This window comes from Bison bison, unplaced genomic scaffold, assembly GCF_000754665.1.
Source record: "Bison bison bison isolate TAMUID 2011002044 unplaced genomic scaffold, Bison_UMD1.0 scf7180017858048, whole genome shotgun sequence".
Lineage (NCBI taxonomy): Eukaryota > Metazoa > Chordata > Mammalia > Artiodactyla > Bovidae > Bison > Bison bison.
The window spans coordinates 4,675,692-4,702,440 of NW_011488621.1; the positions used below are offsets into that span (position 1 = coordinate 4,675,692).

At 39.1% G+C, this 26,749-nt stretch overlaps 1 protein-coding gene across 1 annotated transcript in view; it reads left to right on the top strand.

The window, feature by feature from the left end:
* The window catches only part of CNGB3 (cyclic nucleotide gated channel beta 3), a 190,438-nt gene that overhangs the window by 107,545 nt on the left and 56,144 nt on the right, over positions 1–26,749 (top strand). The window contains exons 7-11 of the mRNA XM_010862156.1: positions 745–795; positions 6,065–6,151; positions 9,389–9,453; positions 10,186–10,308; positions 23,893–24,034. Coding sequence (XP_010860458.1) covers positions 745–795; positions 6,065–6,151; positions 9,389–9,453; positions 10,186–10,308; positions 23,893–24,034 — 468 coding nt within the window. The remainder of the gene's footprint in view (positions 1–744; positions 796–6,064; positions 6,152–9,388; positions 9,454–10,185; positions 10,309–23,892; positions 24,035–26,749) is intronic.

Here is a 26,749-nt window from a genome sequence, read left to right on the forward strand (position 1 = left end):
TTTAATATTTATAGTCACTAGTTATACACAGTTGCTAAACAAAATCAACCCTGTCCAGAAATACATTATCATTCACAGAGTAGACTGATTTTAAATAAATGGGAACGAAAGGTATGTGTGATTTCAAAACACAGTGAATGCCATAAAAGAAAAGTGAAAGTGAAAGTCGCTAAGTCCTGTCCAACTCTTTGCAACCCCAGGGACTGTGTCCATGGAATTCTCCAGGCCAGAATACTGGAGTGCGTAGCCTTTCCCTTCTCCATTGGATCATCCCAACCCAGGAATCGAACCGGGGTCTCCTGCATTGCAGGCAGGTTCTTTACCAACTGAGCTATCAGGGAAGCCCCACCATAAAAGAATGATAGTGTTATAAAGGACCCCCTGGGTGTGCTCATTAGGAGATCATTGGTGGCTTTCAAAACTGTAGCCTTGGTGAAATTGAAGAAGTAAGCAAAAGTCAAATCACCATCAAATTACCGTTTATTGAGGAATAAATATGAGGGAAGGGCATAGAACAAAACAAGGTAGGCAACTCTCTAAGAAGCTTGAGTGTGGCAAATAATTAGAAAAAATACAAAAAGAAAACAAAGCCAAGGAAGGTTTATTGATTTAAGGTATGTAAAGAGGAAGCATATTTATAGGCTGAAATTGGAAGGGCCTAATAGAAAGAGTTATAAATATTTTTAAGTGAGAATATATTTAATGAAATTGCATAAAATTAATATGAATTATAATGTATTTCAGGTGGATTCAAATGAACTAAAAAGACACTACAGGAATTCTACAAAATTTCAGGTAGGTGACTTACAATTCCAAAATCCAATATCATTTTGAGTTTAAGTCCATCCACAAATTTCTACCAAAAAAAACTGCCTCCTTTCAAAACTGCAGCCTGTTTAACAAAGTTTATACAGATGAAGTTGTATTAGGCTGAGTTTCTTCTTCTCAATAATTATACAATATACTTCCGTGTGTGTGCAAGTGTGTAATTCAAAATACGGGTCTTTATTAAGCAAAACAAAGCAGAGTGGCCATATTTAAATCCTATTAAATGTCAGTAAAGGAATGTGGAGTGTATTTTTGTCCTGTCCATACAGAATTTTAGCCTCCAATTCATGTAGCAAGATGATGTAAAAGTCAACAAAATTGGTTCTACTCCTATTTCATTCTTGTTCATATAACATAAAATACAGTATGAAATAACTCAGGGAACTCTGCTCAATATTCTGCAATAACTTAAATGGGAAAAAGAATTTGAAAAAGAATGTACATATACATGGGCTTCTCTGGTGGCTCAGACAGTAAAGAATCTGCCTGCAATGCAGGAAGATCCTCTGAAGGAAGGAAGGAAATGGCAACCACTCCAGTATTCTTGCCTGAAGAATTCCATCGACAGAGGCTACGGTCCATGGGGTCCCGAAGAGTCAGACACAACTACTCAACTAACACGTGTACATATACAAACGTATACACTGCTGCTGCTGTTCAGTCGCACAGTCATGTCCTACTCTTTGTGACCCCATGGGTTGCAGCATGCCAGGCTGCGTCTCTCGAAGTTTGCCCAAGTTCATGTCCATTGCATCAGTCATGCCATCCAGCCTCTCATCTTCTGATGCCCTCTTCTACTTCTGCCCTCAATCTTTCCCAGCATCAGGACTTTTCCAATGAGTCAGCTGCTTGCATCAGGTGGCCAAAAAACTGAAGCTTCAGTTTCAGCATCAGTCCTTCCAATGAATATTCAGGGTTAATTTCCCTTAAGATTGAGTGGTTGGATCTCCTTGCAGTCCAAGGGACTCTCAAGAGTCTTCTCCAGCACCACAGTTCAAAGGCATCAATTCTTTGGCACTCAACCTTCTCCACAGTCCAGTTCTCACAACCGTACGTGACCACTGGGCAGACCATAGCTTTGACCATATGACCTTTGTCAGCAGAGTAACGTCTTTGCTTTTCAGTATACAATATACATGTATACATCCAACACCAGGGTCTCCCTGGTGACTCAGCAGTAAACAATCTGCCAGCCAGTGCAGGAGACACGGGTTTGATCACTGAGTCAGAAAATCCCATGGAGAAGGAAATGGCAACCCACTCCAGGATTCTCACCTGGAAAATCTCATGGACAGAGCAAAATGGCAGGTTACAATCCATGGGATCACAAAAGAGCCAGATATGACCCAGTGACTAAACAACAGCATACATGAATATGTATAATTGAATCATTTTACTGTACACCTGAAATTCACACAACACTGTTAATCACCTAGACTCCAATACAAAATAAAAACTTTTAAATAAGATAAAATCTCTAGAAATTGTTCAAATGGCATACAGCAAATAAAAAAAAGAAGCAATTATATAGATAACATGGCACCTTCTTTTTTTCAAATAATTGTATAATATTATTTTTTCACCCATATGTAGTTTTTCACCAATAATTATCTGTTGTTGTTGCTGTTCAGTCACTGTTATGTCTGACTCTGCAACCACATGGACTGCAGCACACCATGCTTATTCACTGTCTCCAGGAATTTGCTCAAATTCATGTCCATTGAGTGAGTGATGCCATCCAACCATCTCATCCTCTGCCTTCCCCTTCTCCACCTGCCTGCAATCTTTCCCAGAATCAGGGTCTTTTCCAATGAGCTGGCTCTTCGCATCATGTGGCCAAAATGCTGAAGCTTCAGATTAAGCAACAATCCTTCCAATGAATATTCAGTGCTGGTTTTCCTTTAGAATGGACTGTTTGATCTCCTTGAAGTCTAAGGGACTCTGAGGAGTCTTCTCCAACACCACAGGTAAAAAGTATCAGCTCTTTGGCACTCAGCCTTCATGGTCCAACTTTCACATCAGTACGTGACTACTAGAAAAATCATAGCTCTGACTATATGGACTTTCTTTGGCAAAGTAATGTCTCTGCTTTTTGATACACTGTCTAGGTTAGTCTTAGCTTTCCTTCCAAGAAGCAAGCGTCTTTGAGTGTCATGGCTTCGGTCACTGCAGTGATTTTGGAGCCCAAGGAAATAAAACCTGTCACTCTTCCATTCTTTCCCTTTCTACTCACCATGAAGTGATGGAGTTGGACACCATGATTTTCATTTTTTCAGTGTTGAGTTTCAAGCCAGCTTTTTCACTCTCTTTCATCCTCATCAAGAGGCTCTTTTGTTCCTCTTCACTTTCTGCCATTAGAGTAGCATCATCTGCATATCTGAAGTCGTTGATATTTCTCCCTGCAATCTTGATTCTAACTTGTGATTCATCCACCCTGGAATTTCACATGATGGGCTTCCCTGGTGGTTCAGTGGTAAAGAATCTGCCTGTAATGCAGGAGACGCAGGTTTAATCCCTGGGACAGGAAGATCCCCTGGAGAAGAAAATGGCAACCCACTCAAGTATTCTTGCCTGGGAAATCCCATGGGCAGAGGAGCAGGCTACAGTCCATGGGGTCACAAAAGAGTCAGTCACGACTTAGCAACCAAACAAAAACACTGCATGTAAGTTAAATAAGCAGGGTGACAATATACAGCCTTGTTGTACTCCTTTCCCAATTTGAACTAGTCATTTGTTCCATGCCCAGTTCTAACCATTGTTTCTTGACCCATATACACGTTTTTCAGCAGACTGTAAGGTGGTCTGATACTCCTATCACTTTAAGAATTTTCTAGTTTGCTGTGATCCACACAGCCAAAGGTTTTAACATAGTCAATGAGGCAGAAATAGATGTTTTTCTGAAACTCCCTTGCTTTCTCCATGATCCAACAAGTGCTGGCAATATGACTTCCGATTCCTCTGCCTCTTCGAATAATTATTTACAAGGTAGTTTATTATCTTTTATTGTTTATCTAACTCTGAGAATTAGGCAGAGAGTTGAGGGTGATCCAAGCTTACCCAATCTGTATGACTGAACTCCAACTTCCCATTTCAAGGACACTACAGTGGCCTCAAACTTTGTAAAATACACAGATCTAAGTTTAGGTGCCAGATTGTCCCTGTTGGCGATCTATGGTGATTGTAATTTCTTTCGATCTGTTTTCATCTCCAACTAATTTTCTATGTAAAAATTTCCCACAGACTTAGACATAGTCATAAAAGATCTAAACTGCTTTGATGAACTCTACAAAGAGAACTAACATTCTTTGTAAGTGCTACAAAGCTTATTTCAAACTCTTAATCACTTTCTTGAATTTGAATAAATGCAAATAAACTCACATATTTAATTTGGGTTTCTAAGTGTAAACTTTCACGTTTAATTGAGGTCACTTCTTTTGAATTTCCTTAGCACATCCCACAGGTCATATGTGAAGTGAAAGCCAATCAGTCGTGTCCAACTCTTTGTGACCCCATGGACTATACAGTCCATGGAATTCTCCAGGCCAGAATACTGGAGTGGGTAGCCTTTCCCTTCTCCAGGGGATCTTCCCAACCCAGGGATCAACCCAGGTCTCCGACATTGCAGCCAGATTCTTTACCAGCTGAGCTACCAGGGAAGCCCAAGAATACTGGAGTGGGTAGCCTATCCCTTCTCCAGCTGATCTCCCTGACAGAGGAATCAAACCGGGGTCTCCTGCATTGCAGGTGGACATATAATACATGTCTTATGGCATTGTGTTATACCTATTTTTGTGCTTGGTTATGCTATCATTGACTGTTAATTTCTTGTGGACAGAAACAGTATCTTAACTCCAATGTGCTTTGCAAAGTTCCTTGTACAGAGTAGAGTGTTGGTCATTAATTCGATTTTCTACAATTCAGTGAGAAATAAATCATCTCTATCTACACAAATCCATGACAATATGTTAATATCAAGCACAACTTATTGACTGTCTGCATGGAAAAGTCAAATGGGCCTTCAAGCAATTGGATGTTGAAATAGCACTAGACAAATCAGCGATTCCATGCTCCTGCTTCCTCATTTATAAGACATTATTATAGTAACTCTATGTACACCTCTCAACTTGTCAGGAGGCCCAGTATCTGTAGGATAAAATCAATAAGGTTTGATGACATTATGCATTTTTAAGCCAATACTTCTAGTAAATCATTTGTTTATGGTAACCAATCTGGTTGATTCAAACTGACAGTCCCATTTCTTTCCAATATCACTAGGCTTTGAAATTCTAGTACACAATTAATTACTTTAACTTTTCATTTCATATGTATGGCCTTACAGAAAATTCTTAACTGCTCTTAATTATCTTAAATAAATTAAATGTTTCTTTAATGTACCCTATTTTTCAAGATAACATAAAGATGAATGAAAATGAATCATTATCTTACATAAAAATTTTTATTGTTATCATTGAAATCAAGAAAGTATGCAAATATGATGCTGTCATTTCACAATTACCAAGGTAATATAAAGCCAGAATAATTTAAATACATCACATATTTAAAATATGTTTTTAGCTATAATGGTACTTTCAATACCTTCTCCCATCAGAACTGATAATTAATTGCAAATGGAACTGATTTCTTTCCTCTCATCTCTGTTAGCCTGTACAGTCTGTGACAGATATGCTCCCTGCTGTTCGTTGTTAACAATATGATCCAAAGTAGAGAGCAGTAGAAAGAACTGAAGCATCTGGATGTACCACCAACAATATAATCAGCCTGACCACTGGAGAACTGGTTGAAATATAAAAATCTATCACTGCAATGAATGTCCAGTTGTTTCAAATAAAATCAATAATGAGCTTGAGCTTCAGTCCAAAAACCCCAAGTTCAAAATACTATTAAAATATATTCTAACAGTAGCAACCATGCCATCTCTGAAATACATGTGACAGCTCAACAAAATTCCAGACAAATGCAACACCTAAGCTTAGCAAGATCAGATGCATGAAGCTGACAATGAAATTCATTGGCCAGAAGCTATGAAACAGTGCTCTTGTTTTCGTGGTGTTGATCTACATTTCAGTGACACCATGCATATCTAACTGAAAACAATTTTATATTAAACAGCAAATAATTCACAGTGACTAGTTAACTTTCACATACACTGTTATGTCCATTTATGTACAAAACCTTATGTAATCACATCATAATTATGAGTATGTTCTTCCAACAGCTGGATATGGCATCAATAATGCCCTTTGATGTTTTCTACCTCGTCTTTGGGTTTAATCCAATATTTAGGACAAATAGGATGCTAAAGGTAAGATTACTATATTTAATTGTCTTCTTCTTCTAATAATGGAAATCTTCAAGTAATTTAAAATATCCCAATTGTTTCCAAAAAACTGTCCTCCCTTTTTCTGCCCTCATCAATGCTATAAATTTTAAAAACTGAATGAAGGGAAAACATCATTATTTCTACTGATAGAAGTCGCTTGCTCTTGGTTGTTTTGAGTCTGTACCTCATAACAGGTATTTTTAAAATAGGAATGCTTTTGTGTTTCTAAATACAGCTATAATTATGAATGAATATTTTATAAATCTATTCTTTTCCACTTGTCACTTTTTATTACATAGTCACTGAATGCTTGGAACACTGGGTTTAAAATGAGGGTGTCAGATGAGATGACCGCTAAGCTATCTTACTCATGTAAAATTCTACAATTATAGAAAAATGCAAACACTTTTGCATAACAAAAGTATTTATATAGTTAGAGCTCAAATGTTCATTGAGACGGAACTAGTTAAATCGCAGTACCTCTATACAGTAGAAGACTTTGTAATGTAAAAATAAAGAGGGAGTTTTCTGTGAACTGGTAGAGAACAACCTCCAAGATAAAACAACAAAGTTAAGGAAAAAATGTTAGTTACAAAACAGTTTATAGAACAATGTTAAGTCTTGCAACAGAAAGAGAATATATTCTATGTTTCTGTATTATGTAAACAGTGGACAACTACCAAAAAAAAATCCAATAAAAATGGTTAACTGAGGCTGGAGAGGAAATCAGGATGCATAGGGGCAGGAATGGGGCTTCCTTTCCTCGCGGTAAAGAATCCACCTGCCAGTGCAGGAGACATAAGAGACTCGGGTTCAATCCCTGGGTCAGGAAGATCTCCTGGAAGACGGCACAGAAGCCCACTCCAGTGTTCCTGCCTGGAGAATCTCACAGACAGAGGAGCCTGGCGGGCTGCAGTCCACAGGGCCACAAAGAGTTGAACAATACTGAAATGACTTAGCAGGCAGGCACGGGGGCAGAATAGAAGAAAAGACTTTGAAGGTATTCATTTCTTACTGTTCTTGAACTGTATTAATAAATTACCTATTGATAAAGATTCTAAGATATAAATATTTTATAACTCATAGCTTTATCAGGCACCTAAAATGAGGAGAGTCAGCATGTGGAATTTTGTAGAAATCTTTAATAGTAGCAATAGTAGCTTGCATTCCCAAAGACAGCCTTCTTAAAAGGAATACCACAGATTCTTTCAGTTTTATGCGATTATCTCTTTGACACTTTGGGAAGACAAGATGGCATAACCTGGAGACTCGAGTGGATCCTGACGCAGCAGTAACTGCTGCTTGCTGGATCCATGCTCGGTGCTACACACTTTGTTGAACTTTTATTCATTGTCTCATTTATTCCTCCAAACAAGCTCTTTCTGGAGATGAAAATGAGAATAAGCAGGGTTAAAAAAATCTGTCCAGACACGCAGCTGGTGAGTGGCAGTATCTGGAGTCTATCACACATTTTTTGACTCCAAAGTCTTTACTATCATCAGATGAGCAAGTGAACTTCAGGCTGAAAGGCTCTCTTTCCACATTCATGACTTTTCCACATCAAGAGGGATGTTACTCTATAGTCTCACACACTCAAGACTACTCTAGGGACTTCTGTTTTGACCACAGGGTGTGGGTCTAGACTGAGTAGAATTTAACATTCCTGGCAGCTTGGTGGGCTGGCCATCCATCATCAATTTTCTAGTGTCAAATGGACATTTCAGGAGCCCACTTCTCAGATGAGCAACTTTTAGAGAGTCTCTGGTTCCTATGGATTGGGGAGTTTTGTATCATAATAAAATCTTATAAAATGCTAGCTCTTCACACCCCATCTTTGCATCCCTATGGTGTCCAAAAGCTCACTATCTGTAGTAGGTTTTTAAAATCTAGGAAGTCCTGAAAGTCAGCATTAATCTTCTTATCATAGCCCCACAGTCCAGCCATTTCCACAGAAGCGTGTCATTTTAGTGTGCAGTTCTCTAGAGAAAATATCATTTGTCTACCCCCAAAGTATATATGAAAAAACAAATTAAGAATATGAATTTTCTCTACAGTGAACACTTAAGCAAAACTTTAAAATGTGTCTTTGTGCAAGCTTCTATCAAGAGCACAGTAAACAAGTTACCACAAATGGAAATTATCTTAATCTGAGTGCTGAATGGATGTTTCCTACTCAGGAATTCTAGAAAAACAAATCGTTTGTGCATATTCCGAGATTAGTAGTCATTGCTATTACACCTGTTTTCTAGTTCCCAAATGTTCTGTTACAGTCATACCTGCATTGGATGAAATTTTGAACCAAATACTCTTTGAACTTAATAACCTCTCATAGCCCTTCCAATCTGTAAGGTCCTATGAGTCTAAGCATATTATATGATTAAATGCATGAAGTCATGTAAGCATGCAGCCTCTTTTGGAGTCATGTTCTCTGATGTCCTCATTTTACAGATGAGGAAAGTAAAATACAGAAATATTAAGTGACTTTTCCAAGGTCACACAGTTAATAAATGGAAGAGAAGAGATTGGTGTTCAGCTCTGGATTTCATGCTCTTGCATTTTACAGCCTATAAATTAAAAGAGAAAGTAGGGGATGCATGTAGGGAGTATCTGCTGAGATGGAAGTGGGTGTAAGCACAAGAAAACCTTGAGGCAAATTGCAACTGTTCAGACGCATCTAAACCCACTGTATCTTTGAACAGCGTCAAGAATAGAAAACAATGCTAACAGTTACTGGACTTTAAATTTTGTTGAAATAAATACACATTTAATGCAGCTTGCTTATATGTAATGCCAGTGTTGAGCACCAGGACTTAACACCTGTTTGTGACTTGAATGTATTTTATTATTCTTCTCCTATTTTACCTATATTTTGAAGGGAGGTGTGATTTTTAATTATTGTGAAACAAAGTTCCACTATATGCTTTAAAAAGAAAAAAGGAAAGAAATGTTTTTAAGCTTGATTTTCTAAAAGCATTACAAATAAGACATAACTAGAGAGTAGAAATGAAAAAAAAGCGAGAAGCTCTATAAGTTTGGCACCTTGCTAAAATGCACTGCCCAGAGGAAAACACCACTAAACAGATCTCAGTTTTTGTTTAAGACATGAATATAATTATTTTCAGTAGCAAATAAAGTCTATTTCATATTGTTTTATTTAAATGTAAGAGATGTATTTAAGACTAACACACTTTTGGATTCCTTTGCTTGTTTCCTACACAGTACTCTTCATTTTTTGAGTTTAACCATCACCTCGAGTCTATAATGAACAAGGCGTACATTTACAGGTAAAGTATAACTCAGTGTACTTTGGGGCTGGGAGAGAGCGCAGTGCTATGACATTTTAGACAGAATTGGGGACGAATATGGCCTCCCTGCAAGAGAGTAAGGAATAATCTCAGATTTGGGGCTATGTAGAATATTGGGTTATGTTCTAAAACAGATCTGAACACTTCAAAGTGAGATGAAAGTATGAAACTTAGATTTAGAAGAATACCTGACAAAAAAAAAAGAGGGCATATTACCTGCTTCCCTCAGAACAAGGTAAGAGAAATGTGTTTTTCCAAGCTGACTTTGCATCTCTCTCCTGACAATTCATTCCAATCTGAATTTTCATTCATTCGCTGTTCTGAACTTAACTTGCCCAGAGACCTCTAGTCAGTCAACTGTAGCATGAAGTCCCATGAGCTTTTCTGAGATACCCAGTGAAATCAGCATGGTGTATTTTATGGAACTCAGACTGGAGAGGTGACCCTGGAGACATGTCTTTCAGGGAACTGACTAATGCCATCTGTGAGAAGAGAAGAGTTTTTTTTTCCACTCTGTCAGTCCCAGTCAAGAGACTGAAGCCTGAAAACCTGTGATGGCAGCATCATTTTATACTGTACTAATGAGAGCTAACAGTTCACAAATTTAAAGCAAGGAGATTCAGCAGAGACTTTAAGAAAAATAAAATGTTAAAATAGGCTGTATTCCAGAAACAACACAAAGCCTCACTTTGCACTTCTTCTCATTGACAGAGTAATTCGAACAACTGGATACTTGCTGTTTACGCTGCACATTAATGCTTGTATGTATTATTGGGCTTCAAACTATGAAGGAATTGGAAGTACCAGATGGGTGTATGATGGTGAGGGAAACAAGTGAGTTTTATTTTTTTTATTTTTTTATTTATTTTTGATTGGCGGATGATTGCTTTACAATGTTGGGTCGGCTCTGCTGTACAGCAGTGTGGATCAGCCACGAGTGTACATCTAACCCCTCCCTCTTGAACCTCCCCTGTCCAGCCTCATCCCCACCCCTAGGTCATCACAGAGCACCAGGCTGAGCGCCTCTGTGCCACAGCCGCCTCCCAGGAGCTAGGAGCGTCTACTGCGCGCATAGTGACGTGTATATCTCACTCCTGCGCTCAGTTCACCCCGCCCTCTCCTTCCCTCCCGTGTTCACAAGTCTGTTCTCTACGTCTGCGTGCAGGGTAAGCGTTCCTTTTGAAGGAAACTTTTACTGACTCTTCTTAACTTCTGTTCCAGTGGGAGTTTTCCTAAGCCAGTGTTTTTGAAACTGTAAAGCACAGTCCATTAGTGGACAGTAAAAACTCTGTAGGAAGTCAGTATGCTTTTGAGTGAGAGAGGGTAGAATAGAGGATGACAGAGTAGAAAATAGGCTGTCATTCCTAGTAGGGGTGTGTTGTGTGTGCGTGTGTGTGTGTGCATCTGTGTGTGTGCATGTGTGTGCATTCACGTCCGTGTGTGTGTGTGTGTGTGTGCGCGTGCATGTGCGCATCTGTGTGTGTGTGTGCGTGTGCTTGTGTGTGTGTGTGGGTGTGTGTGTGTGTGTGTGTCCTGAGTTGACCTGTAAAATTCATTTCTTACTCTGGATCAAGATCAGAGAAGTTGGGAAGCCTCTGCTATAGATAACGGAGTGGTAAAGTAACTTTTAATAACTCCAACGCCAATGTTAGTAATGAACAATGTTGATTATTTGGAAGGCAGGTGCAATGACTAATTAGTTTACCACTGAAGGGTTTTATGGGTTATGAGTCAGCTATAACCACTAACTCAATTAAACGCTTACAGATCATAAACTAAACTTAGGATAAAGTTTAAACAAGGATCATAAACTAAACTTGATAATTAGACGTGCATGTACTCCGAGATTAAAAGAGATTATCTGAAAATTTTGGTGCAGTAGAATCACAACTCAATAATGGCAGCTGAGTTATTTAATAGTGAAATTTTTGGTAGATATAAAGGCCTGGCATAAAGTGGCCGCCACTGACTTTCTGCTCCAGTGAAATGAGTTTGAGCATACTGTAAGGCAATGTCCTTACTGGAAAATAGCGGGTCCCAGCATGATTTTGAAGGGCAACTCACAGCAGCCTTGGGAAGGAAAGCAATTACAGGAGGGAGGAAAGATAACTCACGGAATTACACACCAGCTAGAGTGAGCAGGATCTGAATGAGGGATGGTAACAACATTTTTTGAACTTTTAGCCAGAACTAATTTTAAAAATTTAAAGTCATAGGGCCCACTGACTGGGAAACTACACACACACACACAGCAACAGAAGAAAGTTTATAACCAAATCTGTAAGTAATTTCCTTTAGAAACTACATATGCATTCAGCTTAATATAACTATATAGAAAACTGATTAAGATACCAACTATATTAAATATTGTCTGCTGCTGCTGCTGCTGCTAAGTCGCTTTAGTCGTGTCTGACTCTGTGCAACCCCATAGAAGGCAGCCCACCAGGCTCCCCCATCCCTGGGATTCTCCAGGCAAGAACACTGGGGTCAGTTGCCATTTCCTTCTCCAATGCATGAAAGTGAAAAGTGAAAGTGAAGCCACTCAGTCATGTCTGAACCTTAGCATGGACTGCAGCCTACCAGGCTCCTCTGTCCATGGGATTTTCCAGGCAAGAGTACTGGAGTGGGGTGCCATTGCCTTCTCCAAAATATTGTCTAGAAGTATATAATTCAATATCATCAGATGCATGAGTCTGATTACTGTTTTACTCAAATTAGAAAATTTTCTGCCGTCTAGAAAGAGGAGAGCTATTTCTCTCTTCATCCCTGGATGCCTCTCTGCAGCATTTTTAGAGAATATGTCTTGCTCTCAGTGCTTAGAATATTAAGTATACAGCACACGCTTAGTATATGCAGGTCTTAGAGAAGACAAGAAGGGAGTTTCTTCAGTCTTTCTCTTCCTTCTCGCCTTCTTTAAATACCTAACATATACTGAGTGTATGAAAGAGAGAGAAAGGAAAGAAAAAAGGAAGGAGCAATTAAATTTATATTATTATAATAAGAAGAAAGAAACCTCAGCTTTGACCCATAAGAAGCTAAAGCTAAAGTGTGCTAATATTTTAGACATCTAATTCCAGCTATAGTGTAGACCAGATATTCAAAATGCCCTCTCACTAAAATACAAGAAGATAACCTACTTGAAATGTTTGTTGTATTAGGTATTGTAATTACTTGTTATAAGACACATTTCTATATAACATATTACAACAGTTCCCAACGATTGCTAAATTCTTTAGAAAGTAAAAGGAATCTCTGAAATCTAAAAAAAAATTATGTGTCCTGAAGCTGGAGTTGAGTGGTAAGATTATCAGTAAAGAATAGAAATAGAGAGGATAAATTCTTAATCATTAGAAGAAAAAAAAATGGTGAGATGCTAAAACAATTTAAAATATATTAGTTCAGTTCAGTTCAGTCGCTCAGTCGTGTCCGACTCTTTGCAAGTCCATGAATTGCAGCATGCCAGGCCTCCCTGTCCATCACCAACTCCCAGAGTCTACTCAGACTCACGTCCATCGAGTCGGTGATGCCACCCAGCCATCTCATCCTCTGTCGTCCCCTTCTCCTCCTGCCCCCAATCACTCCCAGCATCAGAGTCTTTTCCAATGAGTCAACTCTTCGCATGAGGTGGCCAAAGTACTGGAGTTTCAGCTTTAGCATCATTCCTTCCAAAGAACACCCAGGACTGATCTCCTTTAGGATGGACTGGTTGGATCTCCTTGCAGTCCAGGGACTCCCTCAAGAGTCTTCTCCAACACCACAGTTCAAAAGCATCAATTCTTACTGATAAAATATATCAGTAAGCAGAATAAGTTAGTATGGACTAAATTCACCAGCTGAAAGAGATTATCAAACTATATCAGTCAAAATAGACTTCGAAACAAAAATTATTTTAGGGAAAAATTAAGTCACCATATAATGGTAATAGTTTCGATTCACCATCAGTATTTCCCAGTTCTAAATGTGTAATGCACCTAATGCAAAATAGTTACAGTGAGTCAAAGAAACTTGCAGAGCAAAAATTACTAGAAGGAAGAGAAACTGGCAAACACACCATCAAAGTCTGAGACATCAACACACAACTATTAACCGATCGAGCACCAAAGACAGTAAAGATAAAAGATTTGAGAACCTCATTAATAAGCTTGTATTAGGAGATGCAAATGGAACCTTGTACCAAAGAATTAGAAGCTACTCATCCTTTTACAAAAATTTTTATTGTTATAGTTGCTGTACAATATTATGTAAGTTATAGATGTACAATACAGTGAGTCATAATTTTTAAAGGTTGTGCTCCATTTATAGTTATTGTAAAATATTGACTATATTCCCCACATTGTACAATATATTCTTATGCTTATTTTATACGTAATAGCTTGTACTTCTCAATTCCCTGTCCCCACATTGCCCCTCCTTCCCTCCCTCACTCCACTGGAAACCCCTAGTTTGTCCTCTATGTCTGTGAGTCTGCTTCTTTTTTGTTATATTCACTAGTTTGTTGTATTTTTTTCAATTCCTCATAGAAATGATATCATACAGTATTTGCCTTTGATCCATTTCACTTAGTATAACACCCTCCAAGTGTACCCATGCTGCTGCAAATGGCAGGATTTCTTTCTTTGTCATAGCTGGGTGGTATTCCACCGTGTCTGTACGGAAAAGATGTGTCCGTCTTCTTTAACCAATCATCTATTAACGGACACTTAGGTTGCTTCCATATCTTGACAATTGTAAACAACACTGCTATAAACATTGGGGTGCATCTCAGATTAGTGGGTTTTTTGGATATATACCCAGGAATGGAATTGCTGGGTCATATGATAGTTCTATTTTTAGTTTTTTTGAGACACCTCTGTACTATTTTCCATAGCAGCTATACCAATTTACATTACTACCAATAGTGTACAAAGGTTTCCTTTTCTCCACATCCTTGCCAACATTTGTTATTTTTGTTCTTTTTGATGATAGAAATTCTAAGATGTATGAGGTGATATCTCATTGTGATTTTGATTTACATTTCCCTGATGGTTAGCAATGTTGAGCATCTTTTCATGTGTCTATAGGCCATCCTCAAAAGCAGAGACATTACTTTGCCAACAAAGGTCCGGCTAGTCAAGGCTATGGTTTTTCCTGTGGTCATGTATGGATGTGAGAGTTGGACTGTGAAGAAGGCTGAGCGCCAAAGAATTGATGCTTTTGAACTGTGGTGTTGGAGAAGATTCTTGAGAGTCCCTTGGACTGCAAGGAGATCCAACCAGTCCATTCTGAAGAAGATCAGCCCTAGGATTTCTTTGGAAGGAATGATGCTAAAGCTGAAACTCCAGTACTTTGGCCACCTCATGCGAAGAGTTGACTCATTGGAAAAGACTCTGATGTTGGGAGGGATTGGGGGCAGGAGGAGAAGGGGACGCCAGAGGATGAGATGGCTGGATGGCATCACTGACTCGATGGACGTGAGTCTCAGTGAACTCCGGGAGTTGGTGATGGACAGGGAGGCCTGGCGTGCTGCGATTCATGGGGTCGCAAAGAGTCGGACACGACTGAGCGACTGATCTGATCTGATAGGCCATCTGCATTTTCTCTTTGGAAAAAGAAGCCACTCATTCTTCTTAATCATTCATGATAGATTATAAAAAAGTGGTCATTTTCTAGCCCAAGGAGCAAGTTTTGATAATTTTTCAGCATTACTACCAAACAGCCTGCATTCTCTGCTCCTTTAGACAGGAGGGTTCTCACCCAAAACCAAAGCTCTAATAATCCTCTTGAAAGTGAAAGTGAAAGCCGCTCAGCCATATCCAACTCTTTGCAACCCCATGGACTATACAGTCCATGGAATTCTCCAGGCCAGAATACTGGAGTGGGTAGCCTTTCCCTTCTCAGGGGATCTTCCCAATCCAGGGATCGAACCCAGGTCTCCCGCATTGTAGGCGGATTCTTTACCAGCTGAGCCACCAGGGAAGCCCAATAATCCTCTTACCAAGTGTCAGGGACACATCCTTACCAAGAAAATGCCTTTAAAAGTAGCAAATGTGTGTGTGCTGTTTTATTTTTATATATATATATACGTATATGTGTATATATATATTATGTATAAATAATTGTTCTTGTTATCGTTTAGTCGCCCAGTTGCGTCCGACTCTTTACGACCCCATGGTCTGCAGCATGCCAGGCCTCCCTGTCCCTCGCCATCTCCCAGAGTTTACCTAGTGGCTAAGACTCTGCACTCCAATGCAGGGGGCCTGGGTTTGACCCCTAGTAGGGGAACTAGATCCCAAATGCCCCAACTGAGACTCGGCACAGGCAAATAAAATGATAATAAATAATTTGTAAAGGGCAGTTGTTAATACACCTGCATTTCCCACAGTTTTAAAGCAGCACCTGCCTCTTCTCTTACTTCATATTACTCTTTGACCTCAAAAGCGTGAAGCCTTTTTTTAGTTAACCCTTGTGATGGCTCCTGACGACATATAATTTGGAGGTTGCTTATGAGATCACTGGACTTGTGAACCTTGTCCTAGTTAGAATTATGCAGCAACTGTAGGGTATAAGTGAAGCACTGTGAACATTTAAAATAAGAGGCATGTATTACTATTCTATTAATCTTCATCAAAATAACAATGTCTGTTCATTTCAGTAGAAGACAAGAGGTTATTTTCATTTATACTAAGTACATGGCAGCCTTCATCTGACTGTGAAATATGACAAAGCAGGAAAGGGCTTACTTAGCTCAAAATCAGAACATAAGCTGCTGCTGTTCCTAAATCATGCCCAACTCAGACCACATAGACTGCAGCACGCCAGGCTTCCCTATCCTTCACTGTCTCCTGGAGTTTGATTGGAGGGAGGTTATCCAAGTATCTCATCCTCTGTCTCCCCCTTCTTCTCCTGCCTTCAATCTTTCCCAGCATCGGGGTCTTTTCCAATGAATTGGCACTTCACATCAGGTGGTCGAAGTATTGGAACTTGAGCAAAATATTTAGGACTGATCTCCTTTAGGATGGACTGGTTGGATCTCCTTTCAGTCCAAGGGACTCTCAAGAGTCTTCTCCAGCACCACAGTTCAGGGGCATTAATTCTTCGGTGCTCAGCCTTCTTTGTGGTCCAACTCTCACATCTGTACATAACTACTGGAAAAAACCATAGCTTTAATTGTAAGGACCTTTGTCAGCAAAATGATGTCTCTGCTTTTTAACATGCTGTCAAGATTTGTCATAGCTTTCCTTCCAAGGAGCACGTATGTTTTAATTTCATGCTGCAGTCACCATTCACAGTGACATTGGTGCCCAAGAAGATAAAATTTGTCACCATTTCCACTTTTTTCCCTTTTATTTACCAGGAAGTGATGGGACCAGACACCATGATCTTTAAGCCAGTTTTTTCACTCGCCTTCATCCTCATCAAGATATTCTTTAGTTCCTCTTCATTTTCTGCCATTAGAGAAGTATCATCTGCATATCTGAGGTTGTTGATATTTCTGCTGGCAATCTTGATTCCAGCTTGTGATTCCTCCAACCTGGTATTTCACGTGATGTACTCTGCATAGAAGTTAAACAAGCAGGGGGACAAAATACAGCCTTGACGTACTCCTTTCCCTGTTTGGAACTACTCTGTTGTTCCATGTCCAGTTCTAACTGTTGCTTCCTGACCTGCATATGTTTCTCAAGAGGCAGGTCAGGTGGTCTGGTACTCCCAGCTCATTAAGATTTTCTACAGTTTGTTGTGATCCACACAGTCAAAGGCTTTCATATCATCAATAAAGCAGAAGTAGATGTTTTTCTGGGATTCCCTTACTTTCTCTATGATCCAATGAATGTTGGCAATTTGATCTCTGGTTCCTCTGCTTTTTCTAAACTCAGCTTGTACACATGGAAGTTCTCAGTTCATGTACTGTTGAAGTCTAGTTTGAAGGATTTTGAGCATTATCCTGCTAGCGTGTGGAATGAGCACAATTACACAGTAGTTTGAACATTCTTTGGCATTGCCCTTCTTTGGGATTAAAATGAAAACTGACCTTTTCCAGTCCTATGACCAATGCTGAGTTTTCCCAATTTGCTTGCATATTTGAATGCAGCACTTTAACAGCATCGTCTTTTAGAATTTTAAATAGCTCAGCTGGAATTCCATCACCTCCACTAGCTTTGTTTGTAGTAATGCTTCCCAAGGCCCACTTGACTTCACACTCCAGGATGTCTGGCTCTAGGTAAGTGATCACACCATCATGGTTATCCAGGTCATTAAGACCTTTTTTATATAGTTCTGTGTATTTCTTGCCACCTCTTCTTAACACTTCTGCTTCTGCTAGGGCCTTACTGTTTCTGCCTTTTATCATGCCCATTCTTGCATAGAATGTTCCCTAGATATCTCCAATTTTCTTGAAGAAATCTCTAGTCCTTCCCATTCTACTGTTTTCCTCTATTTCTTTGTACTTTAACTTCAGAAGGCTTTCTTATCTCTCCTTGCTATTCTCTGGAACCCTGCATTCAGTTGGGTGTATCTTGCCTTTCTCCCTTGCCTTTTGCTTCTCTTCTTTTCTCATCTATTTGTAAAGCCTCCTCAGACAACCACTTTGCATTCTTGCATTTCTTTTCCTCGGGGATGGTTTTGATCAATGCCTCCTGTACTATGTTATTAATCTCTGTAGTTCTTCAGACATGCTGTCTACCAGATCTGATCCCTTAAATTTATTTATCACCTCCACTGTATAATCATAAGATATTTGATTTAGGTCATACCTAAATGGCTTAGTGGCTTTCCCTACTTTCTGCAATTTAAGCCTAAATTTTGCAATAAGGAGTTCATGATCTGAGCCACAGTCAGGTCCCGGTCTTATTTTTGCTGCCTGTATAGAGCTTCTCCACCTTTGGCTGCAAAGAATATAATCAATCTGGTTTTGGTATTGACCACTTGGTGATATCTCTGTGTAGAGTCATCTCTTGTGTTATTGGAAGAGGGTATTTGCTATAACCAATGTGCTCTCTTGGCAAAACTGTTAGCCTTTGCCCTGCTTCATTTTGTACTCCAAGGCCAAATTTGCCTGTTACTCCAGGTATTTCTAAACTTCCTAGTTTTGCATTTCAATCCTCTATGATGAGAAGGACATCTTTTTTAGTGTTAGGTCTTGTTGGTCTGCATAAATCAGTCAACTTCAGCTTTTTGGCATTTGTGGTTGGGGCATAGATTTGGATTACAGTGATGTTTAATTGTTTGCCTTGGAAATGAGCCAACATCTTTCTGTCGTTTCTGAGGTTGCACCCAAGTACTGCATTTTGGACTCTTTTGTTGACTATGAGGGCTACTCCATTTCTTCTAAGGGATTCTTGCCCACGGTAGTAGATATCTCTGTCATCTGAATTAACTTTGCCCACTCCTGTCCTTTTTAGTTCACTGATTCCTAAGATGTCAGTGTTCACTCTTGTCATCTCTTGCTTGACCATGTCCAATTACAACATTTCGGGTTCTTAGGCAATGCTCTTTACAGCATCGGACTTTACTTTCACCACAAGACATCCACAACTGAACATCGTTTCAACCGTGGCTCAGCTGTTTCATTTTTTCTGGAGCTATTAGTAATTTCCCCCCACTCTTCCTCCATAGCATATTGGACACCTTCCAATCTGGGGGCTCATCTTCTGGTGTCATATCTTTTTGCCTTTTCATACTGTCCATGGGGTTCTCCAGGCAAGAATAATGGAGTGGTTTGCCATTCCTTCCTCCAGTTATTTGGTATCCAGAAATATTCCCAGTCTCCCTTTATCCATATATACCTCAATTTATTTATTTTCTGATACAAATTTCCCAATGTGCAAAAATTTCTTAACAAATCCCTAACCTCAATCCCTGACACATAAATCATCAAATGAACGAGTAAAAGAGCAAGCAAGTGTGTCATGGGAATCATAACTCTAGATGGGGTGAAGAAGGAGTCGAATGTCCATACTTTAGTGCTCAGGAAATTTGGGATAACTTACTCCCTTCCCTTTGTACACGAGGAAGATGAGACAAGGGTAAATGAAGTTATTAAGTCAGGGTCCCCTAGATACTTCAGTTCAGACACTAGCAGGAAAAGAAAGAAAGAGTGGTCTTTACGCTAGACATTTGGACTCCCTCAAATGCATCACAGCCACTCCAGAACAGCAGATCGGCAGACCAGAAGGGAGATGAAAGGCAGCTGGTGGCATGACAGGGAGGAGTCCGCATGGGGATTACTGGACATAATCACAGATGCAGCCTCGCGTGTTCTTCAGTCTTGGGTTTGCAAGACCTTCCACTTATTCTTTCACAGCGTTTAACAAATATTATTCAGCTCCTATTTGTCATGCCTGCTGTTGAGGAGTTTATCTTCTAATGAGACTAGACTCCTAACGTTCTCCTCCAGATTCAGTGTCCTCAGAGAGAAATTTACAGAAACCCGGAACTGGAACTAAGACAGGTGGAGGTAGTTAAAAGGTTCACTCATAAAGTATGGAATTGGGTACTTTTAAAAGTTGCATGTCCCACTACACATCCACCACATTGGCTAAAATTTTTTAAAACTTCATATTCTTGGGTTAAACATATAAAGCAATGGAAATCTCATACACGTTTGGAGGGATAAAATCTGACAGTTTGTTTTACAACTAAATATAGCACCTACCTTAAAAACAAAAATTCCAACCCTAAATATTTGCCCAAGAGAACTTAAAAATATATGCCTATGAAAGAACATATATAAGTATATTCATAGAATGTCTATTCATGAGAACCAAAAGCTTGAAACAGTCTAGGTTTCATCCACAGAAAGATGGATAAACTTACTGTACTGTAGTCATGCAAGGGATATTGCTTAGCAGTAAAAATGAATAAACACACAAAAACCCAGCTAAATCTCAAAAACATTATTCAGAGTGAAAGACATCTTACACAACCATGTACACATGCGTGATTTCATTTGTGTGAAATTCTAAAGCAGGCAAAGCTCATCTGAAACAACAGCCACCCCTGGGGGCAGAAACTGGGGAAAAGAAATGAGAGAAATTTCTGAAGTGATGGAAATGTCCTCTGTCTTGATGGGTTTCTGAATTACACAGATGTATGGATTTCTCAGAATTCATCAAATAGTGTCAGAAGGTATACTTAAGATTTGTGCTTTCAATGTATGTTCAAGTTTTTTTAAATATCAGTATAGACCTGTAGTAATACATACATATATATATACACACACATATATATTCTGAAGTACTGTATTTAGGAGGAAGTGTCTGTCTGCAAATTACTTTGAAATGCACCCAAAAATAAGATGGGTTGATGGATGGAAAGTGGAGAAACATGTGACAAAGAAGATAAAGTAAAATGTTCATAATATTAATAACATCTATGCTGTGAATACAAGGGTGAAATTCTTTCAGTTTTTTCTGCTTGTTTGAAATATTTCAAAACAAAATGCTGGGGGGAAGTTTCATGTTGCATTTGTTTCACAGAGGAAGAAGTTCTATTTTCATACAAAATGATTTTTTATGGTTTTATGTCAAATTCTGCCTTAGTGCTTTAACTTGAGGATATATATATATATATATATATATATATAGCCTATAAGATAGCTCACGTATTAAATCAGCCAGACAGAATCTCCTTGAAAAGATCTATCTGCCCAGGGTGTAAATATTAGAGGTGGACACACTTGACTAATTAAGCTAATCCTGGAAGATCAATATGGTGCCATCTAATTAAATTACAAATCTTACCTCTGGTTGTGCATGCCTGGATATAAGACATGACTGAGAAAAGAATTCCAAGGTAAACCACAAAGCATCAGGACAGAAAACTTCCAATTAACATTGCAGGCTTTTTCATCATGAAAAAAATGGTTCAAGGCTGACCCTTCAGATTTGGAAAATCAATGCCTAAATTTTACACTTGTTATTTTCTAACATCTGTAAATAAGAAAGTAAGAGAAAGCAATTCCTGTGTTTGTTCCTCTCAATACTAGAGGGACTTTGTAGGGCATAGTAATCCCAACAGTTGGAATTGGCTACGTAGGGAGAGAATCTGGTCCGTGTCCCACTCGTGGGTTGTGCTGGGGTCAATAAATTTCCTTAATTCAGAGAGCCGCAGGCCCAGGACTTGTGATCATGCTAAGTCAGGTGATGAGAAATTATAAACTGGAGTTGAAAATTAAATGCAATCCATAAAATTAATTCCATACTTCTGCAAGGCAGTTCTCTCTGACATCCAGTTCACTATAGTATCTGTAAGTCCAAGGAAGCTTATTAGAAAAAATTTTGCCGACTAGTGATACTCTACTCTCTTGGCACAGTGGTTTCAGATCCTACCAAAGAGTTAATTATTTGTCCGTTCTTGTATGTACCAAATAAAACAAACAACAAGACTCATGTCCTTCAAAAGGTATTGAATTTCAAAACAAGTGATTTCTCTCTAGATCTGTTTTTATTTGAATACTGACTTTAACTGCAGTTTGATTCTTTGTAAACCTCAACTTCTTACTGTTTGAAGATCTGAAAATTATAACCTGTTCTCACACACACACACAAAAGGCCATCCTTGTTCAAAGACAAATGCACGTTTACTTAAAGTGCAAAGGTTTATATGGCACACCCAGATAAGAAATAAAGGACTGACCAGGGCAGGATTCAGTTACAGTGCTGCTTTTCTGTGTACTCTGGAAACTAAGATAGCTGGCTGGAACCCACTGAATCTGAATGCCTCTCTGCAACAATATCTGAAAATGGCCTCTATATATAGGACATTTTTCTTCCAGGATTCAGTGGAAATATCTGATCCAGACCATGTTATCAGAGCTATATGGAATATACCAAATAGGCACCTAATTGTGTGGGCTTCCCAGGGGGCTCAGTGGTAAAGAATCCACCTGCCAGCAGGAGACATGGGTTTAATCCCTGGGTCAGGAAGATCCCCTGGAGAAGAAAATGGCAACCCACTCTAATATTCCTGCCAGGGAAACCCCATAGACAGAGGTGCCTGGCTGGCTACAGTCCACGGGGTTGCAGAGAATTGGACACAACTTAACGACTAAACAGCAATAAACAGTATCTAATTATGGACCAAAATTATAATATATATACAATGGGTTGTAATACTAATTTCTCTTCCCACCTCACTCAGGACTCCATGAAACCCTTAGCCACATATAGCCAAGTGAATCTCACATGTTCTGTCCTCATCTTTATCATATTTGTTTTTGTTGCCCTGGTCCCAGATTTTCTTCCCATCTGGGCTATAATGATCTGTCTCTCCATTTGCAATTGCTAAAGTTTAGTACAGAATCTTTATAAAGTATATTTCTGAGCATACTTGGTTTTCTTCAATACTAAATTTCTAGATAAATTAGCTATTACACTCAAGAGTAATTTCCCTTTTAAGATAGAACTCAGTTCTCTGTCTCTGTCATGGTTTATATATTCAATCATATAGTAAGATATGAGTAGAAGAGAGAGGAGGTATATACCCACCTGCTCTATCTTCCATCAGTTAAAAAACAGCTGGTTCTAAACTATAAAGGTCTTTTCAATCTCCATAAACCCCCTTGATATCTATGATATCCCTCACTAGTCACTACGAAGTAGTTTAAAGGTAGCCTCACACTTTTCGCTGCTCCTCTCATTGAAAGGTAGATTCAAATATCCCTTCCCTTTAATCTGGCTGGTCTTAGAGACTTGCTTGGCAAATATATGTGGCAAGAGATTAAGACATTATAGGGCTTCTGAGTTACAGGAAGCCTTACAAGCTACTGCCTGAGCTTCTACCACTCGAGGGGAAGCCAGCCAGGCAAGAAGTCCATCTACGCCAAGACTTCCATGCTGTAAGGAAGCTCAAGCTAGCCACACTCACAGGCTGAATGAAAATACACAGCCAGCCCCAGCGGGTGCAACCATCCCAGCTCAGACTGTGAGAGGAGACCACCTGGGTGTTCCAAACAGACATGCACGACAGAAGAACTCAGCCAACAGTTGGAACCACGGCCTCAGGACTCTGGCCTCAATCACGTCCCCCCAGCTGTCTCCTGGCATTCAAGTCTCCTGAGGGTTCACTCCTCATGGAGTAGATGAGCCATCTTGGGGGTCTTCCACAAACATCTGACCCACAGCATCACAAGCCTAGTGAAATAGTTGCCGCTTCATACCACTAAACTCTAGGGTGACTTGTTCTGCAGGGAGAAATAAGTGGAATGACTAATAGGCACCTTCTTTGGCTTTGTTTAGTCATTTCACAGTATTTATCAAGAAGTTTACCTTAAAAGAGAAGTTTACATTAATACACATGGTAGTTGCTAATGCTGCTTAAAGATAGGAAATCTTAATTACGAGGGAATGTGTTAAAATCTATTATTATAGCAATATATTCCCAAGCATAATGGCATTTTACTGCTATAATAAAAAGCAAAATGTATATCTTCTCTTTTCACAGGTATCTGAGATGTTATTATTGGGCAGTTCGAACTTTGATTACCATTGGGGGCCTTCCAGAACCACAAACTTCATTTGAAATTGTTTTTCAACTGTTGAACTTCTTTTCTGGAGTTTTTGTGTTCTCCAGCTTAATTGGTCAGGTAAATTGAGATGTGAATCCCTAGATACATGATGCTGTCATTTTTGAAAGCCTATCAATTTTTTATAAACTTTACATAGGAAAAATAAAAATCTATATGGTGCTTTTTAAATTTTACTAACTTTCATCTCTTTTAATGAATTGAAGGGGGCTGTAAATGGATCAACATTGCCTTTCCATTTTTAAACTATTAAATCTATCAGAAAACTTGTACACAATGAGTATCTGTTAGACTCTCAGAGAGTCACATTTCTAAGTTTTTCTGAAAACCTTTAGAAGCCCTCTTTTTTTTTTTACTTAAACTTCAAATATTGTCATAGAATCCCTGGATTAAAGTCAACTTCAGAGGTCATTTAAATCAGAGGTTACCAAATGTCATCTAAATTAATTAAAATCATTGGCTCATAAATGTTTATTATGGCATCTTCTTGTCCTTATTCTTAAGGAATCACAGTCTTGTGAGAAAGTAAATCAAATACCCAAATAACTTTATTGCAAGATGATTGGCATTTGCCAAGGTTAGAGCCCAGCACCTTTGAGATTTCTCAGATCACAAGAAAAAAAAAGCTCAACAGCACAGCGTCTTTAGAATTATACTTCCTTGTAAGGTGCTTTACACACTGTATGTCTGAAAGCAAAAAGCCATCTTGAGATTGTAATCACAAAATGATTATTACCACCAGATAAGCGATTGATTCCCACTCACTACACTAACAGTGTTATGAATATGCTTTAACAAAATTTAGCAATGAAAATTATTCCACTCCAGCATTCTTGCCTGGGAAATCTCATGGACAGAGGAGCCCGGCAGGCTATTGCCCATGGGGTCGCAAAGAGTCAGACACGACTGAAGTGACTAAATAACAACAAAAAGCTGATCACAAATAGTCAAAACTCAAATCCTACTTCCATGAATGTCAAGGAGCTGCTAACCATGATAAGTTCCAGAGGGGAGTTTGAAAGCTCTGTATTAGAGCAGAAAAAGGAAGCCTCCCAGGAGGTTTCATGGAGGAGAAAATGTCTTTGCAACATCTTAAAAAAGCAGATAGGATTCGGTAGTTACAGAGAGATAGTTCAATCAGAAACTATGTGTGAAAGATGGCAATAATAAAGCACCATACATGTTTAAGGAAATGGAAGAATACCAGAACAGCTGGAGTGAAAGACACCTGTAAATAAGGTTAGAGACGTAGTAAGGGCCAGATAGTTTAAGGGCTCTGAATGTTGCAGATGTTGAACTTCATCTTAAGGGCAATGGAAAGTCAGCCAGGGAAGAATTTTGAACAAAGAGATTTATGGAAGATCAATCAAAATATAAATTGGAAGGGTTATACTGTTTTAAGGGCTTACCAGGTGGCTCTAGTGGTTTTAAAAAAAAAATTCTGCCTGCCAATGTAGGAGAAAGAGACACAGGTTTGATCCCTGGGTCAGGAAGATCCCCTGGAGGAGGGCATGGCAAGCCACTCCAGTGTTCTTGCCTGGAGAATCCCATGGACAGAGGAGCCTGGCGGGCTAGAGTCAATAGGGTTGCAAAGAGTCAGGCACAACTGAAGCCACTTAGCATGCATGCACGCATAGTGTTTTTAAATAGAGGTTTTATTATCATTTACAGATGGTGAGGGCAACAGATCAGGAGACTATTGTCAGTGAAAAGATAGTCTGTTATACAAACAGATCCAGGAGGAGATGGTCACTCCTTGCCTAGAGGCCTACTTAGGAGGGAACCAGGAAAGGAACTGATCAAGCAGGGTAACAGCATTTAAGATTGGCAAGTTTGTATCATTTCAACAGGCTCTGGATTGTAGGGACTCTCTCAGTGGCCTGGCACTTGGCCCTGAGGTAATTGCGGCAGGTGGAGAGTAGCCTGGAATATGAGAGCCAGTGAAGAAGGCTGCTGAAGTCAGGGCTCAGGATTGGCTGTTTTGCATATGAAAGGGGCTCTCCTAGTTGAGTTGGTTGCAATCTTCGTGTGCTCAGTTTTGTCCTACTCTTTGCAACCCCGTGGACAGTAGCCCACCAGGCTCCTCTGTCCATGGAATTTTCCAGGCACGAAATACTGGAGTGAGTTGTCATCTCCAGCTCCAGGGGATCTTCCCAATCCAGGGATGGAACCCACATCTCTTGCATCTCCTGCATTGGCAGGCAATTTCTTTACCACTGTGCCACCTGGCTTAGCTAACTCTGGGAGGGATAATCCAAGAAATCGAAGCATCAAAATACAAAAAATAAAAAAATACGGTGAATACATGCCACTTCAACCTGAACGTGGTAATTGAGTAGAGAGAGAGATTGTAAAGGAAACTCTATTTAGAAAATATTTCAGTTTGGAAGATGAACACTATGCAGTTAAAACTATGAGTATAAATTATCATAATCTTAATGCTTGGGGAGACACATTAACAGTGATTGAAAATAGGAAGTTTGTTTATAGAGAAAGGCAATTAATTTGAATATAAATGCAACTAATTTGAATATAAATGGCAAAGATCATATTATTTTATAACTTCTAAAATCTATGTGAAGTAGCCAGATCTCCTTCAGTATTTTCTCAGTTTTGCAGTTGAGACAACTCTAGTTTGAGGAGATTAAAAAGTATCCCAAATTCATACATGTAATTCAGAAGTCATAAGATAAGACCATATAATATCAATAAAAATAGTAAAATCTGGCATATTTAGCAGTTACTATGTTCAAGGCAATTCTTACAAGATTAAAA